The 24,226-nt window shown below is 38.8% G+C and overlaps 1 protein-coding gene across 2 annotated transcripts; it reads right to left on the bottom strand.

Moving 5' to 3' along the window:
• Positions 1–3,357: 3,357 nt before the first annotated feature.
• On the bottom strand, positions 3,358–23,808 carry BEND3 (BEN domain containing 3). 2 transcript variants are annotated; one of them, XM_075202867.1, is made up of 5 exons: positions 23,516–23,808; positions 22,759–22,837; positions 13,448–13,502; positions 11,832–12,031; positions 3,358–6,118 (listed from the first exon to the last, which is right to left on the bottom strand). In XM_075202867.1, the coding sequence occupies exons 3-5, from the start codon at positions 13,488–13,490 to the stop codon at positions 3,872–3,874; spliced, it is 2,490 nt and encodes an 829-aa protein (XP_075058968.1). In that variant the 5' UTR covers positions 13,491–13,502; positions 22,759–22,837; positions 23,516–23,808; the 3' UTR covers positions 3,358–3,871. The 2 variants fall into 2 exon arrangements, with proteins under 2 accessions (XP_075058968.1, XP_075058969.1); XM_075202868.1 differs by lacking the exon at positions 22,759–22,837.
• Between the last annotated feature and the right edge of the window lie 418 nt (positions 23,809–24,226).

Here is a 24,226-nt window from a genome sequence, read left to right on the forward strand (position 1 = left end):
GCAAATTATAGGCAATTACTGTACTAATCGCCCCTAGGAGGTGCAAGCAAAACTGAGCAAATTAGGCATATTTTATCGCTGATCAGTACCACAGAAATAATGCACAAGACACAATACCTTGCTCCTAATTGAATCACCTCTCAAAATGTTATTGCAACCCTTGTAAAGGTTGAATCATTTGGACAATGTTCTAGTGGACTAATCTAGACTTGTGTTAGATAGGCCCTTAAGGACTATTTTGAGAAGCACCAGTTTAATGTTATAGAACATATGAGCGACAGGGACAATAAATGTAATGCTTTATTTAATACTATGTAAAATCGCATTAAACATTGTGTCAGGATTAAAGATCTTCTTACTGAACACATCTTTTATAAAGTCAATTCATCTAAACCAATAGAAAATTGCTGGAATCTCAAGAATTTTCAACAAAACAAACAAAAAAAAAAATCTAACTAAATTTAAGAAAGAAACTGGTTTTGACAATGTTTGAGCCATGTCAACCATATTCGGGCATGTTGGTCGACCTTAAATTGATACATTTTAAGTTTTTAATTTTGAATGGAGAATCTCGAATGCAAACTTCGAACATAATAATTTTCGTAGTCCAAGTTAAAATACTTTTTTTTTTTTTTTAATAAAAATATAAATATTTCAAAACAATAATTTTAATGCGAATAAACCTAAGTGGTGAATGGCAACTTTGAATCAGACTACTGCACCACAAACAAGTTTGTAGCCATAGAACTGGTGACAGTCAATCAAATTTGAAACTTGTTCAAATTTTTTGAACATCTTTAGTCACAACATATTATTTTGTTAGCGGAAACTCTAGTTTCTATGTCGTAGCCCAGTTCGGGGCGAAACCATGTTTCCAAATTACCTTTTATAGTAACAATCTGTGCAATTTGGCTTTTAAGTAAATGAACTAAACAAAGGGGAAAGCAAGGAATGATAGGATAATGACTAGTGGAGGAGCAAGCCATCTTTTTGCTTTCTAGAGCTGCTGGCTAGTGTCTTGATAGCACAGACAGCTTCAGATCATCATGCAATGATTCTCTTTGGGTTGTTCATTTAGTAAGTGTTTGGAACTTGCTAATAATTTAGATAAAATATTTTTACCTGTGTCAACGTGTATTCACTAGTTAGTACATTATGAGGGGAATTTAACTGACTGCGTTACTCGTGAAAGTAATGCGGCCCGCGCACTATTACCGTTACTACAGTAATAGTTTGCACTATTACCGTTAGTATGGCAATTGCAATGCTGATTTTTGCTCGCAGCTCTGAGATCTGCGGGCAGAAATCCGTATTAAAATTACCATACTAACGGTAATAGTGCACGGGTCACATTACTTTCACGAGTAACGCACAAGTGTTTTTATCTTTATCATAATATATATCTGGTTCCTATTAGAACCACTTGTCGAACTAAAAAAAAGTACTGGGTTACCCTTGCTATGTAGGCGCTTATGTTAGAAAGTGGTGCACAGTAAAAAATATAATACAATAACCTGTCTTCATTTAACAATAAAATGAAGAAAAGTTACAAAACTACAATACTGAAAATAAACCTATGTAGAGGACAGAAATGTAGGGTACATAAGGGCCATTAAGTATATTTTAATTCCACAAAAAAGTGTAGGGGCCAAACCAGCTGAACTTCCTGAGCACCAGTATGAAGTCTGAAGGCGATGTGGCATGAAAACTGATGATGTTCTCAGTGAAGGATAAAGGGCAGAAACATATCACCCTGGGTTTCATGAAATCATTTTAATAATCATGTTTTAACTACATCTAAGTGTACATCCTAGCTTTGGACATATTGCATTTTTTTAAAATCCAACAATAGCACATTGCTGTATGATGCAATTGGAGTTTATAGAGCAAAACAAATCTGCAATGGAGATCTATATAATTTGATGGGCATTAGTGGAATGCTCATTTTGATGCTTGACATAAGAAAGACCATAGTAAAAACAGCATACACAATGATTTGAAAATGAATATGGGTTTGGGTTCATCTACTCCTATTCCACCGCACCTAACCTGTTAACAAACCAATGCACATTAAAGTCCAATATGCCATGACCATTGTGTGCAGCATTCCAGGCCCTGTGTGCATTGAGACGTGAATGGGGGAGGTACAGTGGCATAGTAATCAATTATGTCCACCTTATACATCTGAAAATGTGTTAATCGAGGCTTGATGTGAAAAAATGTGCATGTCTAACCAACAATTTGCTCTAAAGGTCTTTTTGTTACCTGACATTTTAAAATATTGTTCAGTACTTGTGAATAACATTTGCCATTTAAAATACGTGTGCATGTGTGAGAGGTAAAATGTCTCTATCATCTTGACAAAATCAGACATATTTGTTGAAATTAACTGGCACATAAGATCACAAAAAAACAACAAAAAACACCTTTGCAATGTTTCGCTATTATACCAGTCTTATTAGACACACACATTGCCCAGAAGACAAAACGTAATGGGGATTTAATCTTATATTACACACAGAAGAAAAATAACAAAAAATGTCCGTTGCACTATATGATTGCTTATATCATTATATATATTCCATCTAATAAAATATAAACCTGAACTATAACATGCTGGAAGAATATACTTTATCTTGAAAAATGGCTGGGTAATATCTATGTTAATGGTAACCACATGTTTAAAGAAATAATGACCAAGCATCTGAGGACTGGAAGCATAGGTGACATTGGCACTGTTTGTGTAGGAACCAAACTGTATCAATTAAGAGGTATCCTTTGCTAGTGTCCGATTGGTGAAGGAAAGAAACAGATAAGTACAACAGTCCCATATTAACAAACAGCAATGCTATAAATCCATCATATCAGCTAACTCCTGTTTTGTGTATGAGACTACCCAACAATAGGCTATTCCTATATTGGTGAAAAGCAAATGAACAACATCATGTCAAGCCAACCAAACAAATATCATCATCAGTGGTGTACTTACCTCAGAAGGACCACGTCACCAGCTCCTTGCTGCTGCCAACATAGCATCATTGCCAGCAGCAACAGGAACTTACAATCAGGCTGCCAATGGCACAGTTCGTTCACTGCAGTTAGCACAGGACTACTACAGTATGGCATGGGGGCCCAGCTGTGACCTTAACTGTTAAGTACCCATTCCTACACAAGAATAAGGCATTTTTTACATAACATTGTGTGTAATAGGAAAATCTACTGCCCTGAGCTAGATTTTGCATGGAAAATCCAAAAGTCAGAAACAAACAAAAATGTAGGGCCTAAGGAATGGACTTTATGAAATTAGTTAAAAATATAGACTAGATTTTTTGGGGGAGTTCTACTCCACTCTTGAGGTTCAACATTTTAATAGGTGTGCTTTATTTAAAAAAAATAATAATATATATATCATTTCTAGCATAAAAATCACCAAAGTGGTGAATATATTACATTAACTGGTGTTAAATGCCACTTAATGGACAACCTATGGCATGAAAGACGATCCACAGCTAAAGCAGTTCGGATTTCTATAGTAAATGTTAGAGCATATCTTTACAAAAATACCAGGTAACCCCATCACTAGTCTAGGGGCCTGCAACACATTTCAAGCAGCAAACAAAAATACTACACCTTGAAGAAAAAAAACGTTCTGAGCACATTTGAGTAAAATACAAAACTTATCATATAAATACAAAATGGGACAAAACTCAGTATGATAATACAGAAACGAAAAACAAAAAACAGGTTTTAAAAGGGAGTGCAAATATGCAGTCAGTCTCACATTCCGGAAAACTACTTTCAGAAAAAGACATAGGTAAAAGCAGCACTATAAATCTCTACATACACCATTAAAATAATTTACTAACAGTTTTCAGCAGGTATTAATTTGATTTTTTGTAGCTTTTTTAAGTATATCACATTTTTTTCTGTTTGGGCGCCTGCACCTTTCATCAATACTAGGGATACATTCATAATGCCATACTTCCTCCATCTTGTCCACAGGATACACTGCCTCCACGTAATGGCGGATCAGTCTTAGCCTTACAGGATCTAGCTGCTTCTTGTTGCATGCCCCTGAATGGTTGTACTGCAGTCTAAGATTTTCTGGAGTAAACAGCTCTGGGAAAAGTCTTACTAATAGTCTGGCAGCAAAATTTCCAACAGAAAGGCTCTGTTGAACAATGTCCCTTATTTCTTTGTCACTCAGAAGGTACACTGAAGGCACAGGAAAATCAGGAGGTGGAACAACAATCTTATCCAGTGGTATTTTGCAAAAGTCTTTTGTGCTGCGTTCAGGAGGCAGAGGTGGTCCTTCAATCAGATCTCTGTATCTTTCAGAGTTCAACTCAAAAGGCACAAAGTCTCTCCTCTCCGGCAGAGGCACATATACCTTCCTCTGCTGCTGGTAAGATCTCCTTTGCTCAGTATCCCTCCGACGACATCTCTCATCTAGCTTCCCTACAAATTCCAGAGTCCAAACTCTGTCATTTTTTGCTCTGGGGTACAGTATTTGCACATAATGTCGGATAAGTTTTATCCGTACAGGATCAAGTTGTTTCTTCCCTAGTGAGCCACTACAGTTATATTGTTTTCTCAAGTTCTCATGTGTGAAAAGCTCGGGAAACAAATGGACCAGAAGACGCGAAGCGAAATTGCCAATAGACAAGCTAGTCTCATATATATTTTTTATTTCTTCTTTGCTGAGCAGGAATTGTGGAAAAGGGACCTCAAAGTCTGGTATTGGAATGTCAATTTTATCAAAGTTAAATGGAACAAGCCATATTTTTTTGGACCTTCTTCCTGGTTTATCGATATCAGCACCATCTTCTACCTTTACAATTGACAGATCATCAGGCAGGTTAGAATCGTAACTGTCATCCCTCATATCGTCACATTCACTACCGTCCATAAACACGCTTTCCAACTCATCGTTTATTCTTTGGACACACTGCTGCAGCCAAACTTCTTCCTCTTGAACATCTGGAAAATAAATCTCTGTATACTGGCGAATCAGTTGCAATCTGTGTGGATCTACAACAAAATTCTCAGGCTCTCCAAAACACCTGTCACCAAGCCTTCTTTGGTTAAATATTTCAGGAAATAATCGGTGAAGCAAAAACACAGAAAATTCACCTGGTGAAGATGCCTCCTCTAAAAATTCATTGAGGTCCTGTGAATTGAGAGAGTATTCTGAGGCAATGGCATTGGCTCTTTCCAAAGTGAAAATTTCCTCCTGTTCTTTACTTTCAACAAAATGAGAATTCTGACCTGGTCGACTCTCAAAAATACTGGGGGCCTGTATACCATGATGGCTGCTCTCCATTTCCCTCTCAGCCCAAAAGCGATTGAAGAAGTCATTTATTTGAGGCAAGACATCAACCTGCCAGACAGTATTGCTCTTGACAGAGGGATGGCATGCCTCCACATAGTTTCTTATAAGTTGCAGATGAAGGGACTCCAGTTTATTCTTATTGAGGAAGCCACAAGTACTACAGTTTTTGGAGAATGCATTGCTACCAAAAAGTTCAGGAAAAAGTTGGACCACTAGTCGACATGCCAGGTCACCTGCAGAGGTACTCTGGTCCATCACCTGCTGAAGTTCAGTGCTAGTTAGTTGATATTCAGGTGGTGGATGAAATTCTGCCACCATGTCCTGAGGGTTGACTTTTTTTTTTATTCTGCTTACCTCAAGTGACAAGAGGTCCACTTTACTGTGGAGCTGTGACATATTGGAATTAAGAGTATTGAGTGTGAAAAACATTTTCTGTATTAAAGAGTATATATTTGAGTCTTCACTGACTGGTGAAGCAATTGAAGTACCGCCACTGTCTCGTTTACGCAAGTCATTAAACATGCGCATGGTAGAAGGGCTGCTCTGATTCGCCTTGTCATAAAGGTCATAAGATATCAATAGATCAGATGAAACAGGATTTCTTTTCTCTGTAATCTTATGTGAAATTCCATACAAAGGTTTCTTGTAAGATGTGGCAAATTCATTAATCGTTTCCTCTTCTTCACCTGGAGATGCGGTATTGTACTCAGAACTGGTAGTTAATGACTCAAAGTTTGTCTGAGTAGAGGATTCAGAATCCCTGTTTCTCGTGCATGAAAGCAGGGTCTAAAATATAAAATATACATAAATAATATTACATTACACCGAAGCTGAGAGCATCACAATTTGAACATATTAGAACAGACTTGAAGTGTTTTGTGTTAAATAAGTAATAATGATAAACAATGAAAATTAGGACACATTTAAAACTTATCAAAATAATCTAAATATAATATTTATTACATATTTACTTATTCTTTGGCATAAAAAAATGCAATATAAACTATGCCCACAGATGATTCTACATATGTGAAAATAAAAATAAAAAATTTGTCACCGGGAATAGTTCAATAGTGAACTGGATAGTTACAAGTTGTTTCTCCACGACTGAACACTCAAATATACATCTTTCTAGAAACCGAATACTGCAAGTGAGGGACAAAGATCATGTATGCTCTAAGTGACCCTCACAACACAAAGAGAGGCTAATTAATAATAATCAGATATCAGGTTTTTGCAGTCAGGCCAATAAAAGCTATATCAGATATCATATATTCTATTTTCATCATTTTACTAAACAACTACTTGTATGGTTGTTAAAAGTAAATATAAATATTTTTGACACATAACTGAACTGTGCTTTTCTCCATGTTATAAAATTAGATATTTATACTAAATCTTTTTGTCCGAATCCATTGGATATAGAGCCTACTTTAGAACTTTGGCACTTTAAATAAATTCAATATGTTTGTGCTCCTCCCTCTTCTCTATCCCCAGGGCACTCCGTTATTTTACTAACCAAGCACCAGGACAGAACCAGAGGGAAAACAAAACAAAGAGAGAAAAAAATATATAATATAATAAATATTATAGAAAGGATTTAAGGCAAGTATAACAATCCCATTTTCTCTTTCATCCTCTTGGGAGACAATGCAGATGTCCCAAAGCTGTCTCTTTGGGAGGGTACACTCAGAGTTGTGGTGCACAGCATCTTCTAACCAAAACTGGTGTCTTTAGATGAAAAAACAATGAACTTGTAAAACGTGCATCAAGGACCATGTGGCTGCCTGATACAGATGCACAGCTCCATGTCACCCACAAAGCGCTCACTGACCTGATAGAATGTGCCTTCACATGTAAAGGAACAGGTTTCCCCCGCCCCAATGTACACGTGTCTAATTATAGAGGTGGTCAGTCTCGCCATCATCTGTTTTGACGCAGCCTTACCTCTATTGTAAGCATCAGTTTTAAAGAACACTAACAACATCCAATGAGTGAAGAGATCCCTCGTCTGAAGACTGATTGTGACCAAATGCAATTGTCACGTCCTGGTCTAGAAACCACCTTAGGCTGAAGGTTTCGTACAGTGAACAGCTCTACCCTCATGAAAATTCCGAGAGAGGTTTGAAAGACAGTATTTTGCTGGCTATTTCCACAGCTCGGAGGGTTTAGGAGTTGGAGGCTTTGTTTTTCCATATGAGAAATTCCACATGTACTGTATCAAATGGTTCAAAAAGAGGTTGCTGTAATGCCATCAACACTAAATTCAAGTTCCATGGGACTAATGGAAGTCTGATATGTGGCACTCTCTGCAAAAAAGTTTGCACTTCTGGCAAGAGTGCCGACCTCTTCTGGAAGAAAACAGAAAGTGCAGTAATCTGAATCTTTAAAGAACTCAACTTTAATTCAATATCCAAGCCTACCTGCAGAAACGGGAGGCTACCACGAAGCATGTCTTCCAGAACCTATCATAATTCTTTGCTGAAACAGGCTTTCTAGCTCGGATAATGGTCTCAACCAACCTTTTTGAGAACCCTTTCTTCTTAAGGACTACCACACCCTTAAAGCCATTTGCACAAAGTCTTAATGGTAAAATGGTCCCCGAGATAATAGATCCCTCCTTTGAGGAAGACTCTACAATGGACCAACCTACATCCCTAGAATGTCTGTGTACTATGAGCGCCTTGGCCAGTCTGGTGCCATCAACAGCATTCTTGACACTCTCCTTTTATCTTTTTGAGAATTCAATGAAGCATCAAGTCTAGAGGAAAATGAGAACACAAGTGGAAAGCTCATGGGACAGACACATCATTGACAAGGTGCGCATGTGGGTCCTGGAAATGTTAGGACCTAACCACTAACCCGAGAAGACGATGGTAATATTCCAAGATTGGAATATGCAAGTAAGCTCCTCAGACATCCACAGAAACCATTAAGTTGCCCCGTTCCATGCGGTTGATGACAGATTTCAAAAATTCCATCTTGTAACTGTCGATCTAGACAGAAGTGTTGTGGGTCTCGATGTTCAAAATTGGTCAAAAGGAACCATTTTGTTTTGGTATCAAAAATAGGTTTGAACAAAACCCCTTCACCCTCTGATCTACTGGCACTGAGGTGATTACACCCACGGTGAGTAACGTATGAATAGCTTCTTGCATTGCTTGGCATTTTACCCAATAAATACGACACATAATACTCCTTACCCAAGAATTTGAAGTGGAACTGAACCACTGATGCTGGTGTGGAAGCTGCCGGGCTCCCATTATGGCCACTGCCGTGTAGGCTGACTGTCCGTCATGCAGACTGTCTGAGAGCTTGGCTGTCAGAGTCTAATCCAAAATAAAACAATGACCCCAGAGGCTTCTTGGACTCAGAATTCATCTCCGAAGCTTTAGACAGAGACCAGCGAAGCTGAAATTCTAGCCTCAGTGAAAACCAATACTCATAGCAGTGCCCCTTAGATATTCAAATGCCTTTCGTATGTGTTTGACTAATGTCACCAACTCAGACCTAGGCCTCCCTGACTGCATACCTTCCAATTACTACAATCTCTTTTCCACCTCCTTGTTGATCCCAGCTGGCGCTGAAAAGAGCTTCAGGGAAACACCAGCCCCTACATAAATAGACTTAAGCATGGACTCTATTTTTAGATCTGTACTATCCTTAATAACTGTGGCCTTAGACAATAGCTCAATAGGAGCATATACCTTAGGCGGATTTTCTAATATTTCCATATCCCCAAGAAATAAAGGGTCTGGAATCTGCATGTAATCTGAAACTTCCTTTCAGGTTTTAAAATGCTTATTGCCAGCCTCTGCTGACACCTCGCTGTCCTGGATGTGTAGTGTCTGAAGCACTGCATCCACTCCATACCGTCTTGAAGATCCTGGTCAAAAATGGAGGAATCCTCAATGTCCGATTTCTCCACTTTCTCAACCTTTTCTTGGAAGGAGACCATGACCAAGTCACCTCTCCTCTCCCTGGAATGGGGAGAGGAGAAACAATTACCAGGTCACTCCCTTGATGCATGGCCTGGAGCTGCTGTACCCGCCCAATGGCGCTGTGACAACGCAGGACCCCCGGTCACTACCTGCACCGGCAGTATAGGGATATCCCCGGTGGACAGTCCCACATCAGGAGTGGGAAATGCCAGAAGGAGATAATAAGACCAGCGCCTCCTCAGCCCAGCTCCAGTACTCAGACAGCCTGTTTGAGTCCAGTACCCAATGAAGTGGTAATTAAGTATAAATGAATGACACACAACTACAGAACTGGTCACAGAGGCAGCACAACAAAAAAAGCACCCTGTCCTGTGGACACTTAAATAAAACAGAGTTCCCTGCAAAATGGGAATATAGAAAAGGGATACACACAAACAGATTGACTTTACATTAAGTCCTAAATGAGGCTCTATATCCCCATGCTGCATTCCAGTCTCCTGTTCCAACTGCGTGTTGGAAAAAAGTTCACTGGGAAGGAGAATTGAAACTGCTCAGCTTGTTTAAAACAGGTTGAGTGGCAACAGGAAGGCAATGTGGCTTGGAACTATTGGATTGATGGTTTGATGGATCTACCAAGGTGTCACGTGTATAGCAGATAAGAAAGCACTCGGTTTCTATTTTAACTTTTTGTACTCCTTCTGAAACAAAACTTTTAGGGCTTTTTTGGGCTATAGTTCATCCTTAAGGGTGTATTAAGGCTTGCATGCATTCAATTTAATCAGGATCAGTACCAAGGGATTGGCGAATAGCAGATGTGGTGCTGCTGTTTAAAAAGGGAATGAGATCACAACCAGAGAATTATAGAACTGTAAGCCTGAAATCAATAGTGGGGAAACTACTGGAAGGTATATCAAGGGATAGTATTCAGGATTACTTGGAGCGCAATAAGATTATTAGTGGGAATCAGCATGGATTTGTGAGTGTTAGGTCATGCCAAACTAATCGAATTAGTTTCTACGAGGAAGGTGGTGGGAACTTGGACTATGGTAGTGCAATATATGTGGTCTACTTAGATTTTGCAAAGGCCTTTGAAACAGTGCCACACAAGAAGTTGGTTTACAAAATAAAGGAAGTGGGTGTAGGAAACAACATTTGTACTTAGGTCCAAAACTAGTTGGGAGAATAGGAAACAGAGTTGTGATAAATGGAATATTTCCTAATTGTTTAAAAGGTTTAAGTTCAAAAAGTTCCCTGCTGGGGCCACTCATTTTTAATATATTTATTAATAACCTTGGTGATGGTTTAGAGAGCAAAGTGTCCATTTTTGCAAGCTAAGAAAATCAGAGCAAGATGTAATTCTCTACAGAGGGACTTGAATAACCTGGAGGAATGGTGGCCAAATGGAAGATGAAGTTTAACAAAGACAATTGTAAGGTTATGCATTTAGAGATCAAAACCAAGAACACAATCTATAAAGTAATGGGATGAATTTAGGGAAATCTATAATGGAAAAGGATTTGGTAGTGCTCGTAGACAGTAGACTTAGCACCAGTGCTTAATGTCAAGCAGCAGTGGCAAGGGCCAATAAAGTATTGACATGCATAAAAAGGGGCATAGATGCAAGTGAAAACAATGTAATTTTGCCACTATATAAATAGTTGGTAAGACCTCATCTTGAATATGGAGTACAGTTCTGGGCACCACTCAATATAAAAAAAAAAAAAAAACATTTTGGAACTAGAAAGGGCTCAGAGAAGGGTATGGAGTCATTAAGTTATGAGTAAAAGTTAGCTAGCTTAGGCAAGTTTACTTTAGAAAAGAGGCGTCTTTTATAATATAATTACTATGCACAAACGTTAAGGGTCAATACAGAGGACTTTCATGGGAACTCTTTACCCCAAGAACTGTACACAGGACATGCGGTCACCCCCAAATTTAGAGGAGAGGAAGTTTCACAACCAGCAAAGTATTCTTTAGGTTCTTTACAGTAAGAGCAGTCAAGATATGACTGCCAGGGATGGTTGTGATGGAAGATTTAATTGATTTGTTTAAGAAAGGGTTAGACAAATTTTTAGCGGAAAAATGTTATGACCATTAATTAAAATGAATAATAGTACTGGATCCAGGGAGAAATAGGACTACAATATTGGGTCAGGAGGGACGGTTGGCAGTTGCTTCATCTGGATCAATTTCAAATATAAAAGAGAGGGATCGCCAGAGATTCAAACTAGGTTGAACTTGATGGACTGGTGTCTTTTTGCAACCTCATCAACTATGTTACTATGCGAATACTAATTGCTCAGTGTATCCTGGCATATGGAAGAAAAACTATTTTTTTTAATCTTTTAACTCTATTTTTGCAATTTCTGGTATAATTAGCATTATACATGAACGGGTAATATTATACTTTTAAACAATCCCTAACCACAGAAATAGAGAAAAGGGAGTTTAATTTAGTTTCAGACACCCACAACTGTTATTCCTTCAGCAATGAGCTAATTTAATAATACTAGAAAAATGAATGTAATTTTGTAGGAAATACAAGATGCTGAAATCACCTCTGGGATGAGTCTTCTCTTTTTAAAAGTAGTTATAATTTCAGCTTCACTGCTTGAACCGTCAGACATGAGAGAGATTTGTTTCCGTTTACTGGATTGACAGTTAAGTGTACATTCTGGAGTAAGCTTCCGCACAGATGTGGAACGTGAACAACCAAGCCGACCCTCTTCACCCAAAGTTTCAGCTTTCACAACTTTAACTGCAGGAGTCATAGAAATGCAATATGTAATATTTCATTTTACTGAAAACATCATACAAATAATGCAAACAAACAGAAAAGTCATGTACAATCTGGAGCTTTTTTTGCAACATGGCTCATGCAGAAAGAGTCCACATTGTCTTTCAATGTTTTAATTAAACAAAACATCACCACTGTAATTTTCTGTTCTCTAGATCTCATCAATGATAATCCTAATCTTACAGGTCAGTTATTCATGTGCATAACCCTGTGAGTCATGTCTAGAAAGTTTAAAGAATGCTACATTACATATTTCTAATTGCCCCCCCCCCCCCCCCCAAAAGAAAAGTTTCTTCAACCAAATTTTGCCTATACTGTGATAATGGGACATATGTAAGGGATGAACATACATGGCCAAAAGTATGTGACCACCCCACCTCTTCTAATTAGTGTTTGCCCATTTCAGACGCACTCATTGCTAACAGGTGCACCTGTTAGCAATGACACACAGCTACGTAGTCTCCATAGTCAAACATTGGCAGTGGAATGGGACATATTGAGGAGCTTAGTCATTTAAACGTGACACTGCAGTTTGTCAAAATTATGCCCTGCTAGAGCTGCCCTGGTCAACTGTAAGTGCTGTTATTGTGAAGTGGAAACATTGGGGAGCAACAATAGTTCGGCCTTACCAGCAAATCACACAGGTTTACAGAATGGTATCTACAAGTACTGAAGTGCTTAACGAGTAAAACAACAGTGTTCCAACTGCTTCTGGAAGGAACGATAGCACAAGAACTGTTCATCTGGAGCTTTATAGATTGTATTTTCAGGGCCGAGCAGCTGTACACCAGCCTCAGATTACCATGTGTAATACAAAATATCGACTGGAGTGGTGTAACGCACACCACGACTGGACTCTGGAGCAGTAGAGACACTTTCTTTGGCGTAATGAATCACACTTCACCACCTGGCAGTTTGATGGACGGATCTGGTTTTGGCAGATGCCAGGAGAACACTTCCTACCCTAATACATACTATCAACTATAGACTTTAGAGGAGGAAAAATAGTCAAGGGTCATTTTTTATAGTTTGGCCTGAGCCCAGTGGAGGGAAATGTTAATGCTACAGAAGTGTTTTTCGACATTGTGGCAATAGTTTGTCTTTGTGTTCCAATACTGGCAGGCACACACCAGGAAATAAAAACAAAGCAAATTGTGAATTTTAGTCAACTTGCCAACTTTAATGATCAGGTGGCAAGTGGGGGCGGGATAAACCAAAATTACAAGATTTGTGGTGTCACTGAAATTTGTGTGTGAAGTGGGCAGGATCTGGGAGAGAGACCTGCACTCTTGGGAGTCTGGGTAAACTACCCAAAATTTGAGAGGCCAACAGAATTCTGGGAGAGAAGACAAGTATGATATTAGTTTAAGCACATACCTTCAGTATCATCATCTTCCTCTCGGAATTCAACAGAGTTCATTTTCCTATCCACCTGTGTGTAACAAAAAAAATTATATATATATATATATATCTAAAAAAGTTTAAAGTGCCCCTAATACACAGTCGATGTTGCCAATTTGTGCTCTGAACAACAATTCATGAGAATGCAGGCCATTCATTAGTAACCAATGACATCACTGAGGAACAGAAACATAGAATTTGCTGGCATGGAAAGAATCCACAGACCCACCCAGCCTGCCCTTTTTTTTCTATGTTTATTTTAGTCTTTTTATTTTGAGGTGCGAGGGGGTCTCGTCTTTTAGGCAAACATTTATCTATTTCACCATAGAGTCAAATCCAAGTATTTTCAGTTTCTGAATTAATTTATCAATATGACTTGCTATAATTTTAATGATTTCTGATTAAACTGATCCACCGTGATCTATCACTTTAGTTACAGATTTAAAACAATCTACTAGATTTGTTAACATGATCTCCCAGGAGCATGTCCATTTTTTTTTTAGTGATTCCATTAATTTCCCTACTATTATACGAGACTCACTCAAAGTTACCATATTATTTCCTACTGCATTTTGTGTGTAGTGGAAGTAGTTACCATTCTCAAAAACACCTGGGGGTAAATGTATGAATGTCCGATTTCTGCAAGTCGCCAGAAATCGGCGACTCTGCAGGGAAAAATTAAAGGGGCGATAGCTTGTAAAGGCAAACTTGCCTTTACAAGCCATCACCGCTTTAAATTTTACCTGCAAAGTTGCCGATTTCCGGCGACTTGCAGAAATCGGACATTCATACATTTACCCCCCGAAGTTATACCAGGTTGCAGCAATTGACTAAAAAATTTGGTTAATGCTGCTGCAATCACTACACTTGTTCTTTTTTATTCAAATTAAACTCTCAGTTGTATGTCATCTTGTCCCAGTGACTTATCTACTTACTTTTGAGAGTTCAAGTGATACCTCTTAAATATATTATATATTAAAAATATTTGGGTCTACAATACAGTATATCTTTCCCCTCTAGTGTAGACAGGGACGCCGAGAGGGGGGTGGAGGAGTACTAATTACCTGGGCCCAGGCATGCCAGGGGGCCCTCACTGTCTATGGTTTTTTTTGTTAACGGAATTTTTTTTTAATCTATTTTTACTTTTTTTTGTGCAGGGGGGAGGGAAGGCAATACAAAGGGTAAGTAAAAAAACCGAGGAAAGGCACAGCGTGATGAGAGAGACAGAGAGAGACAGAGAACCACAGTGTGGTGATGAAGAAGAGGGGGGGAGAGAGAGAAAGGCACAGGGTGATGAAGAGGGGGGACAGCATGGCAGAATATGAAAAGGGTCAAAAGCAGCATGGCACAGGGTGATGAAGGTGTGCCAGGAGAAGGGGGGAGCAAAAGCAGCATGGAGGGCGCAGTGTGATCATAAGGGGGCATAGTGTGGTTGTGATGAAGGGGCACCGTTTGATCATAAGGAGGCACAGCGTGGTGATGATGAAGGGACACAGTAATGTGTGTGTGATGTCACAGGGAGCTTTTGGCAATGTTGTGTGTGTGAGGTAGGTGGTGGCTAATTAATGGGTCCTATTTTGTTTGTGGAGTGATGGTAGAGCAATGTAATAGTGGGGACTATTAATTTAAGATGGGGTGATTTGGGGGCTATTCAATGTGGGGGTGAGTTTGGAGAGAATGAGGTCTCTATTAAATGTGACTATGAATTATTTAATGTCAGTGATGGTTGCGGGAAATAGGTATATTTATGAAATGTAAATACTATTAATTTATTGCTATGGCTGTTTGTAGTGAGGGAAATGGGTTTATTTATTAAATGGGAATACTATTATTTTAATGTTGGAGCTGGGGGAAGGCCTAATTATTAATCGTGGATGGTATTGATTTAACGCCGGAGCTGTTTGGAATTTTCTAAATGTACCCATTTTTTTTCAAAATAGGGTCCCCAACATTCCAGGATCCAAACAAGCCACAGCTAAATAAACCTGCAGCCACAGGTGGTGAAAGTGAGAAGAGCAGGTAGGCGAGAGCAGGAGAGTCTGTGAAATGTTGTGATTCTAGTGGGACAATCATCATCATTTATTTATATAGCGCCACTAATTCCGCAGCGCTGTACAGAAAACTCATTCACATCAGTCCCTGCCCCATTGGAGCTTACAGTCTAAATTCCCTAATATATATACACACACACACAGTCAGACAGAGAGGGAGAGACTAGGGTCAATTTTGATAGCAGCCAATTAACCTACCAGTATGTTTTTTGGAAAATGCCAATTTTTCATGAGTGTTCTGCCCAATGTAAGATGCAGGCTAAGGCTGTGAACTCTTTCTATACTACACTGTGGTGCTAGATGTTTTGAAAGTCAGGAGTGCTTGGACATATGTCACACTCAGGCGAATTCAAGCCCTAGCGATTTTGACCTGCTAGCCATGCCCAATTATGCATAGCCATGCCCCCAATTGTATGACTACACCCACTACTACTTTTGTGCCACCGATTTTACCAAGCTCAACTATAATGGGGGCCCCATTAAGTTGTTGTACTGTGGCCCTGAATGCATTTGAATTTTCAACAGTATAGCTGGGCACACACTTATGCAATCTTTCTTTAGATACACTTGTGTAACGATTTTACCAATGATTGAAAGCCCCGATGAGCATAGAGATCCATGGGGCAGCACAGTGGCATAGTGGTTAGCACCTCTGCCTCACAGCACTGGGTCATGAGTTCAATTCCCGACTGTGTGGAGTTTGTATGTTTTCCCCGTGTTTGCGTGGGTTTCCTCCGGGTGCTCTGGTTTCCTCCCACACTCCAAAAACATACTAGTAGGTTAATTGGCTACTATCAAAAATTGGTGTGTGTGTGTCTGCGTGTCTGTGTGTGTGTATTTAAACTGTAAGCTCCAAAGGGGCAGGGACTGATGTGAATGAGTTCTCTGTACAGCGCTGCGGAATTAGTGGCGCTATATAAATAAATGGTGATGATGATGGTGAATGCCTACACAATTTACATTCAGATCTGTGATCTTCATCTCTCATAACCATCTGCTGAGACATCACTCTGTACACCCTACAGATATCTGCCTACACTGCTGATCCTGAGTGCATACACACTTTCTAAAAATCACGATGGAATGATGACGGGCAAATGTGGAAGTTTATAAAACCAAACCAACAGATGCATTGTGTTTTGGTAGATAAAACATGATCGTGGGAGCGTACAAACTAATGTGATAGCTGACTAAACGGTCGCCAATCGTGTGATCTACACAATGATTACATAGGTGTGTACCCAGCTTAAATACAGAACAAAAATAGCTATTTAGGAAATCTGCAATTTACCTCCATCAACATATCCACACTTCAGTTTTCAGCCTCATCATTTCTCCTTGTTTTTCCCCTTTGATTAATGAATATAAATAATGTTTTCAACCTAGCTGATCTTTTCTTCTGAGTGTTTTATCAAATTGTATTGTGTTTCTTTTAGACTAGCTTAATATGCATTTTGTTGTATCCTCCTCTGATTGTGTCTATATTTTATTATATGCAGTTCCCTTAACATTTCTTACATCTGCTACTTCCATCTGCTAACTTTTCTGGCACAAATTTGTGTTGCATATATTAATGCATTTTAGTTTATTCACTCTTCTTGACGACAGAATTTCACATAAATTATTTCTCATACGAGTAGGGTCAGCATTTATAAAATGTAGTTTTAGCACACTATTGCTGCCTGTATATTAAACCACTGTCCAGTTGTCAGTACACCTCTTTCTCTCCTACTAGTACATTTGATACTGCAGCTCCATTTGTTAAAGCTAAATCTATGATTTCTTCCTTGTGTGTTGGTTCTATAACTAATTGCTTAAGAGATGCTCCACACAAGTTATCCATAATGTCACTGTTACTCCTGGATGACTTAGCAATTGGCATATTCAGTCCACATCAGGCATCTCCCTTAATGATCATCTCATCTTTCATGGACATATCTGGTTACCTCTTACTAACCTATCCAATTCCTAATCATGTCCTGATGGTCTACACATTATTCCTATTTGAAAAATCTGTCTTTGACCTGTTTCTATAGTTACACAAATACTTCACTTCTATCTGTGTTGCCCTGTATCAAAAATGCTATTTATCTAATTATTTATTACCCTATAAAGCAACTCCACCTCCCTGTTTTCCCACTTTGTAGAGATCCCTGCTTGTAACTTTACAATCTATAGGCTTGATACATAAGGTTAAGTACCACAGATTTTTACTGTCCAGTCCTATTGCTGGGGGGTGGGGCTAATATGTGTTCCAGTCACACATAGATGTTGGTCTGGTAGTCAGTAGGTTGAGTGTAGAAAGAGAAGAAATGTAATTTGTGTGAACTGTGTAGAGGATTGGTAATCGGGTAGCATAGCCTACAGAGCTTAAGGCAGTTTGGGAATTGGATAAGCTTGCCCTTGCTCTTTTCAGGAAACGCTTGAAGGTTTTATATCCTACATTGTAAATATTTGTGCACATAACATATAAAACCGTACTGCTTAAACTGAAGCTGTTGCAAATACACTTAGGTGGGCAGGGCGCATTTCAGTCTCCCACTTATCCAATTTAAATATCCACTAATGAAATGTATGATCTCTTCATTACACATTTGTTCCCCTAGCACCGCAATGAAAACAGTCTCTCTTGAACAATGCCTTATACTTCCAAACTCTGTTATCATGGCTGAAAAAAAATAAATGTTTAACTAAAGCAGGATACACACTACAAGTTTTTATTGTGACTATGGTCCGATATCACATCAGTGTGTACGCTCCCATGATCATGTTTAATCGTACCAAAGCACATTGTATTGTTTGATTTGATTTTACTTAAAAATCACTATCAACGATGGAAGGATGTCGGGCAAATGTGGGAATGTGTATGCATGCATGACCGGCAGTGTAGACAAGTCTCTATAGAATGTGCAGAGCCAATATTTTCAGCAGATGGTTAGATGAAGATCACAGATATAAAGGTAAATTGTGTAGGTTTGTACACATAACTCTGCATGCTCATCGGGTCTTTCAGTTGTGGGTAAGATCGTTACAGAAATCGCATCTGCTGTAATTTCCTGTATTGTGTACCCAGATTAAATGTAAAATGTCTAATGTGAAGCATCCCATCTTACTTCAATTTATGAACAGACAAATATGTCAAGAACACTGAGGAAGTTGACTTTCCAAGCTCCTTCTCTTAACTATACAAGTCACTAGTACCAACATGTACATTAACATCTACCCCTCCAGCTTGACTCATTGTAACATGTGCCTCCAATCTCTCTTTAAACAATAGTTACTTTACTTCTTCATGCCAAATTCCTACATGAAAAACTCTTAAAAAAAAGAACCCCTTACAGCAAGCTTCTGCCTTTGAATGGGATCTTTTTAGGGGACATCACAGAGTCCAGAACCTACAACTTCATGGTGTCTCATACAAAAATCCTCCTCTGCTGGGACCACAACTTTAGCAACTTACCACTTTTATGCTAAGAGAGAACAGAGAAGGTACAGCAGCAGCGGATATATTGATCTACAGTTCCAACTCTTCCAGATCAAACATGGTTTTCTCCTAGGTGGCCTCATTGCACTAATCTAGACATAGCTACATTAACAGCACTGTTTTTAAAACTATGCATGTATTAAATCATCATCTATTTATATAGCGCCACTAATTCTGCAGAGCTATACAGAGAACTCATTCACATCAGTCCCTGCCCCATTAGAGCGAGAGAGCGCGAGAGAGATGGGTCAATTTTGATAGCAGCCAATTAACCTACCATTATGTTTTTGGAGTGTGGGAGGAAACCGGAGCACCCGGAGGAAACCCACGCAAACACGGGGAGAACATACAAGCTCCACACAGATAAGGCCATGGTCATGAATTGAACTCGTGAACCCAACACTGTGAGGCAGAAGTGCTAACCACTAAGCCACCGTGCTTACTTGACATAAAATAAGTGTTAGTACCAATCTTCTCAAGGAAGTTAGTTTACCTTTAAGGAAAAAATAAAAGCTATCAAATTACATATGTAAATTACATTATTTTAGACAAGCTGTGGTTTATGAATTTTAGTAATGCTACAAAAGACAAATTTCAACTTTAGAAAGCAATGCAATCATTTTGTATTGAGAACATAAAACTTGTAATTAGCTTTCAGAAGGACATGGATCAATTGGTGAGCCTAAAAAAAATTAAAGATTATCCTTTTCAGGGAACTAAGGACAATGCTACTGATTATTAAATTAAAATGACTTATACAACAACTATGAAGCACAGAACAATGACTATAAGAACAAAATAGGCTTTTCTAACTATTACTGTAAATCAAGTAAAAATTATATTTTCCAACATGATGTCTTGTTTTTGGAGGAAATTTGTACTACATATTTTGGTGGTCATAGGTTTCATCCTTCAGTTTCTTGGCGAATCGTATGTCTATGTAAGTAGCCAACAATACAGAGAGAAGGGGTCAATTTGTAGAGGTTTATAGACCAAATTTGCAATGCCTGAGTCCATAAATCATCATTGTGCAAAAGGCAATTAACAGGTGCTATTTTGGTCCTTAAGATTGTAACTTGAGGTGCACCTGATCAAAAGCAATATACCCTTTTGCATTACCCCCAATGCATTGTTCAGGTCCAACTTCATGGATTCAACTGTCTAGTAATGAACCAAATTTAGATGCAGAATTAAACAGATTTTTTACAAATGCTAATGGTGATCAAGTTTTCTGTTTTCAACTACCAAATCCGATCAGACTACATTTTGATCATTAGGGATAATCATTTCCCTGGCTATATTATAATAAATATATATATATATATATATATATATATATATATATATATATATATATATATATATATATATATATATATATATATACATATATACACACATACACACACAAAGATGGATGGTTGAAAACTGGAGATGGACGTATGCAATTAGCATTGTCCATCACCTTTCTCAGATAATATTGTCTACACCTAGAATCAGTTTCTCAACCCTCTCCTCGAGTGCCCCAGTCACTGTATTTTATGAGACTTTCCTGCTTTGGTAGCATGATTTACCTTGTTAAGAGTGGAAGTAAAATATACGTTTCCATGACTTCCTATGATGAAGGTTGCCATGATCGGTTTATCTGCATACCTGCTGCACTGAGGCATCAAGCAGTGTAATTATGCCGACATTATTCTCCTAAAGCATTTCCAAATCAGCAGCCTTTCTTTTTAGCAAAACTTTTCTTGGGGGGCTTGATCAAAATAACATCATAAAACATTAGCTTATATACCATGACAATTCAGCTAAATGAAGGATAGAACACAATGGATTTGTCATCATCAGTAGTAGACAGAGCTCACAGCATCAGTCACACAAGATCTGTCACTGTCCAGCAGATTTGGTCCACATGGCATGTACCAGTTTTATTTGTAGGTGGCAGTGGTGCAAAACTAATCCTAAACTAAAGCACAGAATCCATCTCTAAGTGAGTGAAGGTCTATCATCCACGCCGCAATCACACTGAATGTCACAAGCATTCCACAGATTTTTAATCACCTACTATTCCCAAAAAATGTAACGCAATCCCTGTGCAAGACACAGCCTTAACGTCATTTCACACACATTGGCTGGCTTTCCATCATGCTCCCTAGTATTCAAAACTCAGGCCCATCACTTGCCACACCATCAAACCAGGCCCTTCCTTTAGCTATTGCAGGGTCAAAGGTCACTCTACAATTCCTGGTTACTAAAAGGAAACTGGGGAACACAATGTATCCATTCTACTTCTCTCCCTGCATTTCTCTCACACTACTGTCACACAAGCTATAAATAGGATAAAGTTCTGTAGCTAAAAAAAAAAAAGCAGTGTGTGACAGGAATTAGGAAATAACATAGATTATAACAGGCAGGAAAATGTTACATTTATTTTAGCTGGCATTTCACGGCTTGGGTGACACTAACCCTAGGAGACTGCACCAAGGTATATCTGTGTTACTTTTCCTGCCCTGATAATTAGACAAGTCCAGAGATTTCATGTAGTAAACCCAGATAAAGTAAAGGAACAAACATACCAAGCAAACACGAACCCGTGGTTTTAAAAGGTGTTTTAGTCACTGTGGATTATGTTGGGGTGATATAAATAAATGTTAATAAATATTAAGTTACATTTTATATCTTAATAGGTCCAGACTGACATTGGCAAAGTAGGCTAATTGCCTAGGTAATTATGTTTACACATTGGTGAAGACCTCAAAATATGACCTACTTGAGCAAAGTTACTGAATAAGCAAGATATATTATCAGTAAAGATCTGTCTGCTGTGTAAGAATCTTATAGAGATCCTCTGGAGATTCAGAGTTATTTCAATTCAGTAACAGAAACAAAAACATGAACTTGACATTTTATTTTGTAACATTGTTTAGAGGACAGCACACTATTAAATAGTGCAAAACACACACATTTTGCATTATAGTTTAACACATCCATTATACCTGTACTAACAACATACACGCGTTACTGTATTTACTCACTACCTAGTAAAGATCTACAAATGTTGAGACCATTGCCTTTTAAACTGTAACAACTGCATGTGTGGTTGGGTTAATCTTTCTCTCAACCTAGTCTGTCTCATTGTGCCAAACAGTGTGAAGGAGTGAGAGGGCAAAGTAGACATTATGGGTCGATTCAAATTTAATGTTTTTAAAGAGCATGGAACTTGAACATAGTTCCGACTATAGTCAACTCCAAGTGGATCTCAAGATACGTTTCCATTGGAATTTGGGTCTAAGTACATTCTGCCTAAGTAGACAGACAGAACAGACTGCAATACACGCACAATTTAAGGTCACATTAGAAGGTATAAAAAAAAAAGATTAAATTATAAAATAAATGTACTCTGAATAGTATAATTATTAATACAAATAAGGCTTGTATCATTTTTTATATATCTTTTACATTAAATACATAAAGATGCATTTAAAGCATACTGTGCCTTTTTATAGTCAATCTCTTTGGATACATTTATTTTGTTCTATCTAGTGGCAAGCATATGAGTAGCTTTTAAAACCATCAGTTGGCATTTACAACCCCCATCTAGACCACATAAATGAAGTACTTCTCAGTTCTTGCCTTCTGTCACGTGCAATCACTCCCCCAGCAGCATCCTGAGGATAAGGGAAGGATTAAAACAACTTCCATTTGATGGAGATAGCAGCGGTAGTTTTGGACAAAAAAAAACAAACAGTCACCTGAGGAAGCAGGGCAGAGAGCAGCAGATGCAGTTCAGGATAGTGTAGTGAGGTAGATAATCCAGTTCAGGAATAGATGCTTCATCAGAATAGTGGGATGAGGGGAAATAAAAGTTTAAAGAGTGAACTGCGTGATAATTCCACAGACAACTTTTTTATTTTTTAAGGTGGAGATATTTCAACCTCTATGTATTTGTATCTATTAAAATACAACATACCTCAACAGAAAACAAGACAGTCAAATCATTTACTTTTTCCAATCCTCCAAAAATTTCAAAAAACTATAATTTTAAACTAACAGACTACTACTTTAAATTAAAATAAACCTCCAGCTTTGTAATGCCAGAATACTTCATTAATAGTCTCTGAAGTTTACAAAGCAAGCTGCAAGCCATGGACTGAGTGTGGAGGATAGTGCAGCAGGTGGGAGAAGCAGTCTGATGACCACTCCCCTCGTGTTCTGTAGCCGCGGTTCGCGGAGCTGTGATGTCACAGTGGCAGTTTGGAACTGTTCGCGTCAGGGGTACGAAGAGTCCGCTCCACGCGACATTGTACTCCACTACCACGTTCCTTTTTGTGAGTGGGGGAAAGGCGATGTTATTATTAATATTCAACTCTGGTTAAGCATGACTCATTCTTCTGCCAAGCCGAAGCTGGGAGCACTGGGTTAAACATCTATACCTCTGTCTGCACAGAGGTTGCTATACAAGCTCGTGTCATCCTAGTGCTTTAATCTGTACTGCGTGCTCCCACTTACCTTGCATCGAGACACTGCTCTGAATCTGGTGTGTGCTCCACACTCCAGTGCTTGTAATGTTCCTGAGTGGACACGCGAGACGCGCTTCTAGCAACCCGATATTTGGGGGGTTCGCCTCAGATCTTGTCGTGTCTTATTCCCACCACCTCCCCCCGGTGTGTCTTTGTGTGCTTCGTGTCCGTGCGCTCTCGCGTGACGTGACGGGACTCCGTGTGTGTCATTTCCGCAGAAGGACACAGGGAGACAGAGGCTGCAGTGGGAACAGCCCCCTGCCCTCTCTCCACTGAGACTTACACGCTGCCAGGACACGAGAGGGGGGAGGAACACTGATCAAGGACACAGTCACTCATGTGTTGTCCACTGGAGGGTGAAATGCAGCTCTATAGTAACACGCAACTCTCGCTTGACTTCATGCAAACTTTTCTCCCACACATCCAGGTTCCCCACCACTATCCATTCTTAACCAATGTGCATTTATACCACAATCAGCTGCACACTATGATGTCTGAAAGTAAGTCTGGTATTAAATCTAATTTCCTTGTTTTGTGGTGCAGGACTGTACATAGTATTTCATTATTTATGTAGCATATTTTTCATTAATATTTTTATTGCATGTCTGTTTAAAGGCATGTTTTCATTACTTTAGCTTTCTTATTATGAGGACAGAATATCTGGTGTTCTGATGTTGCAACCAAAGCTATCCAGCAGTGT

The sequence above is a fragment of the Mixophyes fleayi genome, chromosome 3 (genome assembly GCF_038048845.1).
Source record: "Mixophyes fleayi isolate aMixFle1 chromosome 3, aMixFle1.hap1, whole genome shotgun sequence".
Classification (NCBI taxonomy): Eukaryota; Metazoa; Chordata; class Amphibia; order Anura; family Limnodynastidae; genus Mixophyes; species Mixophyes fleayi.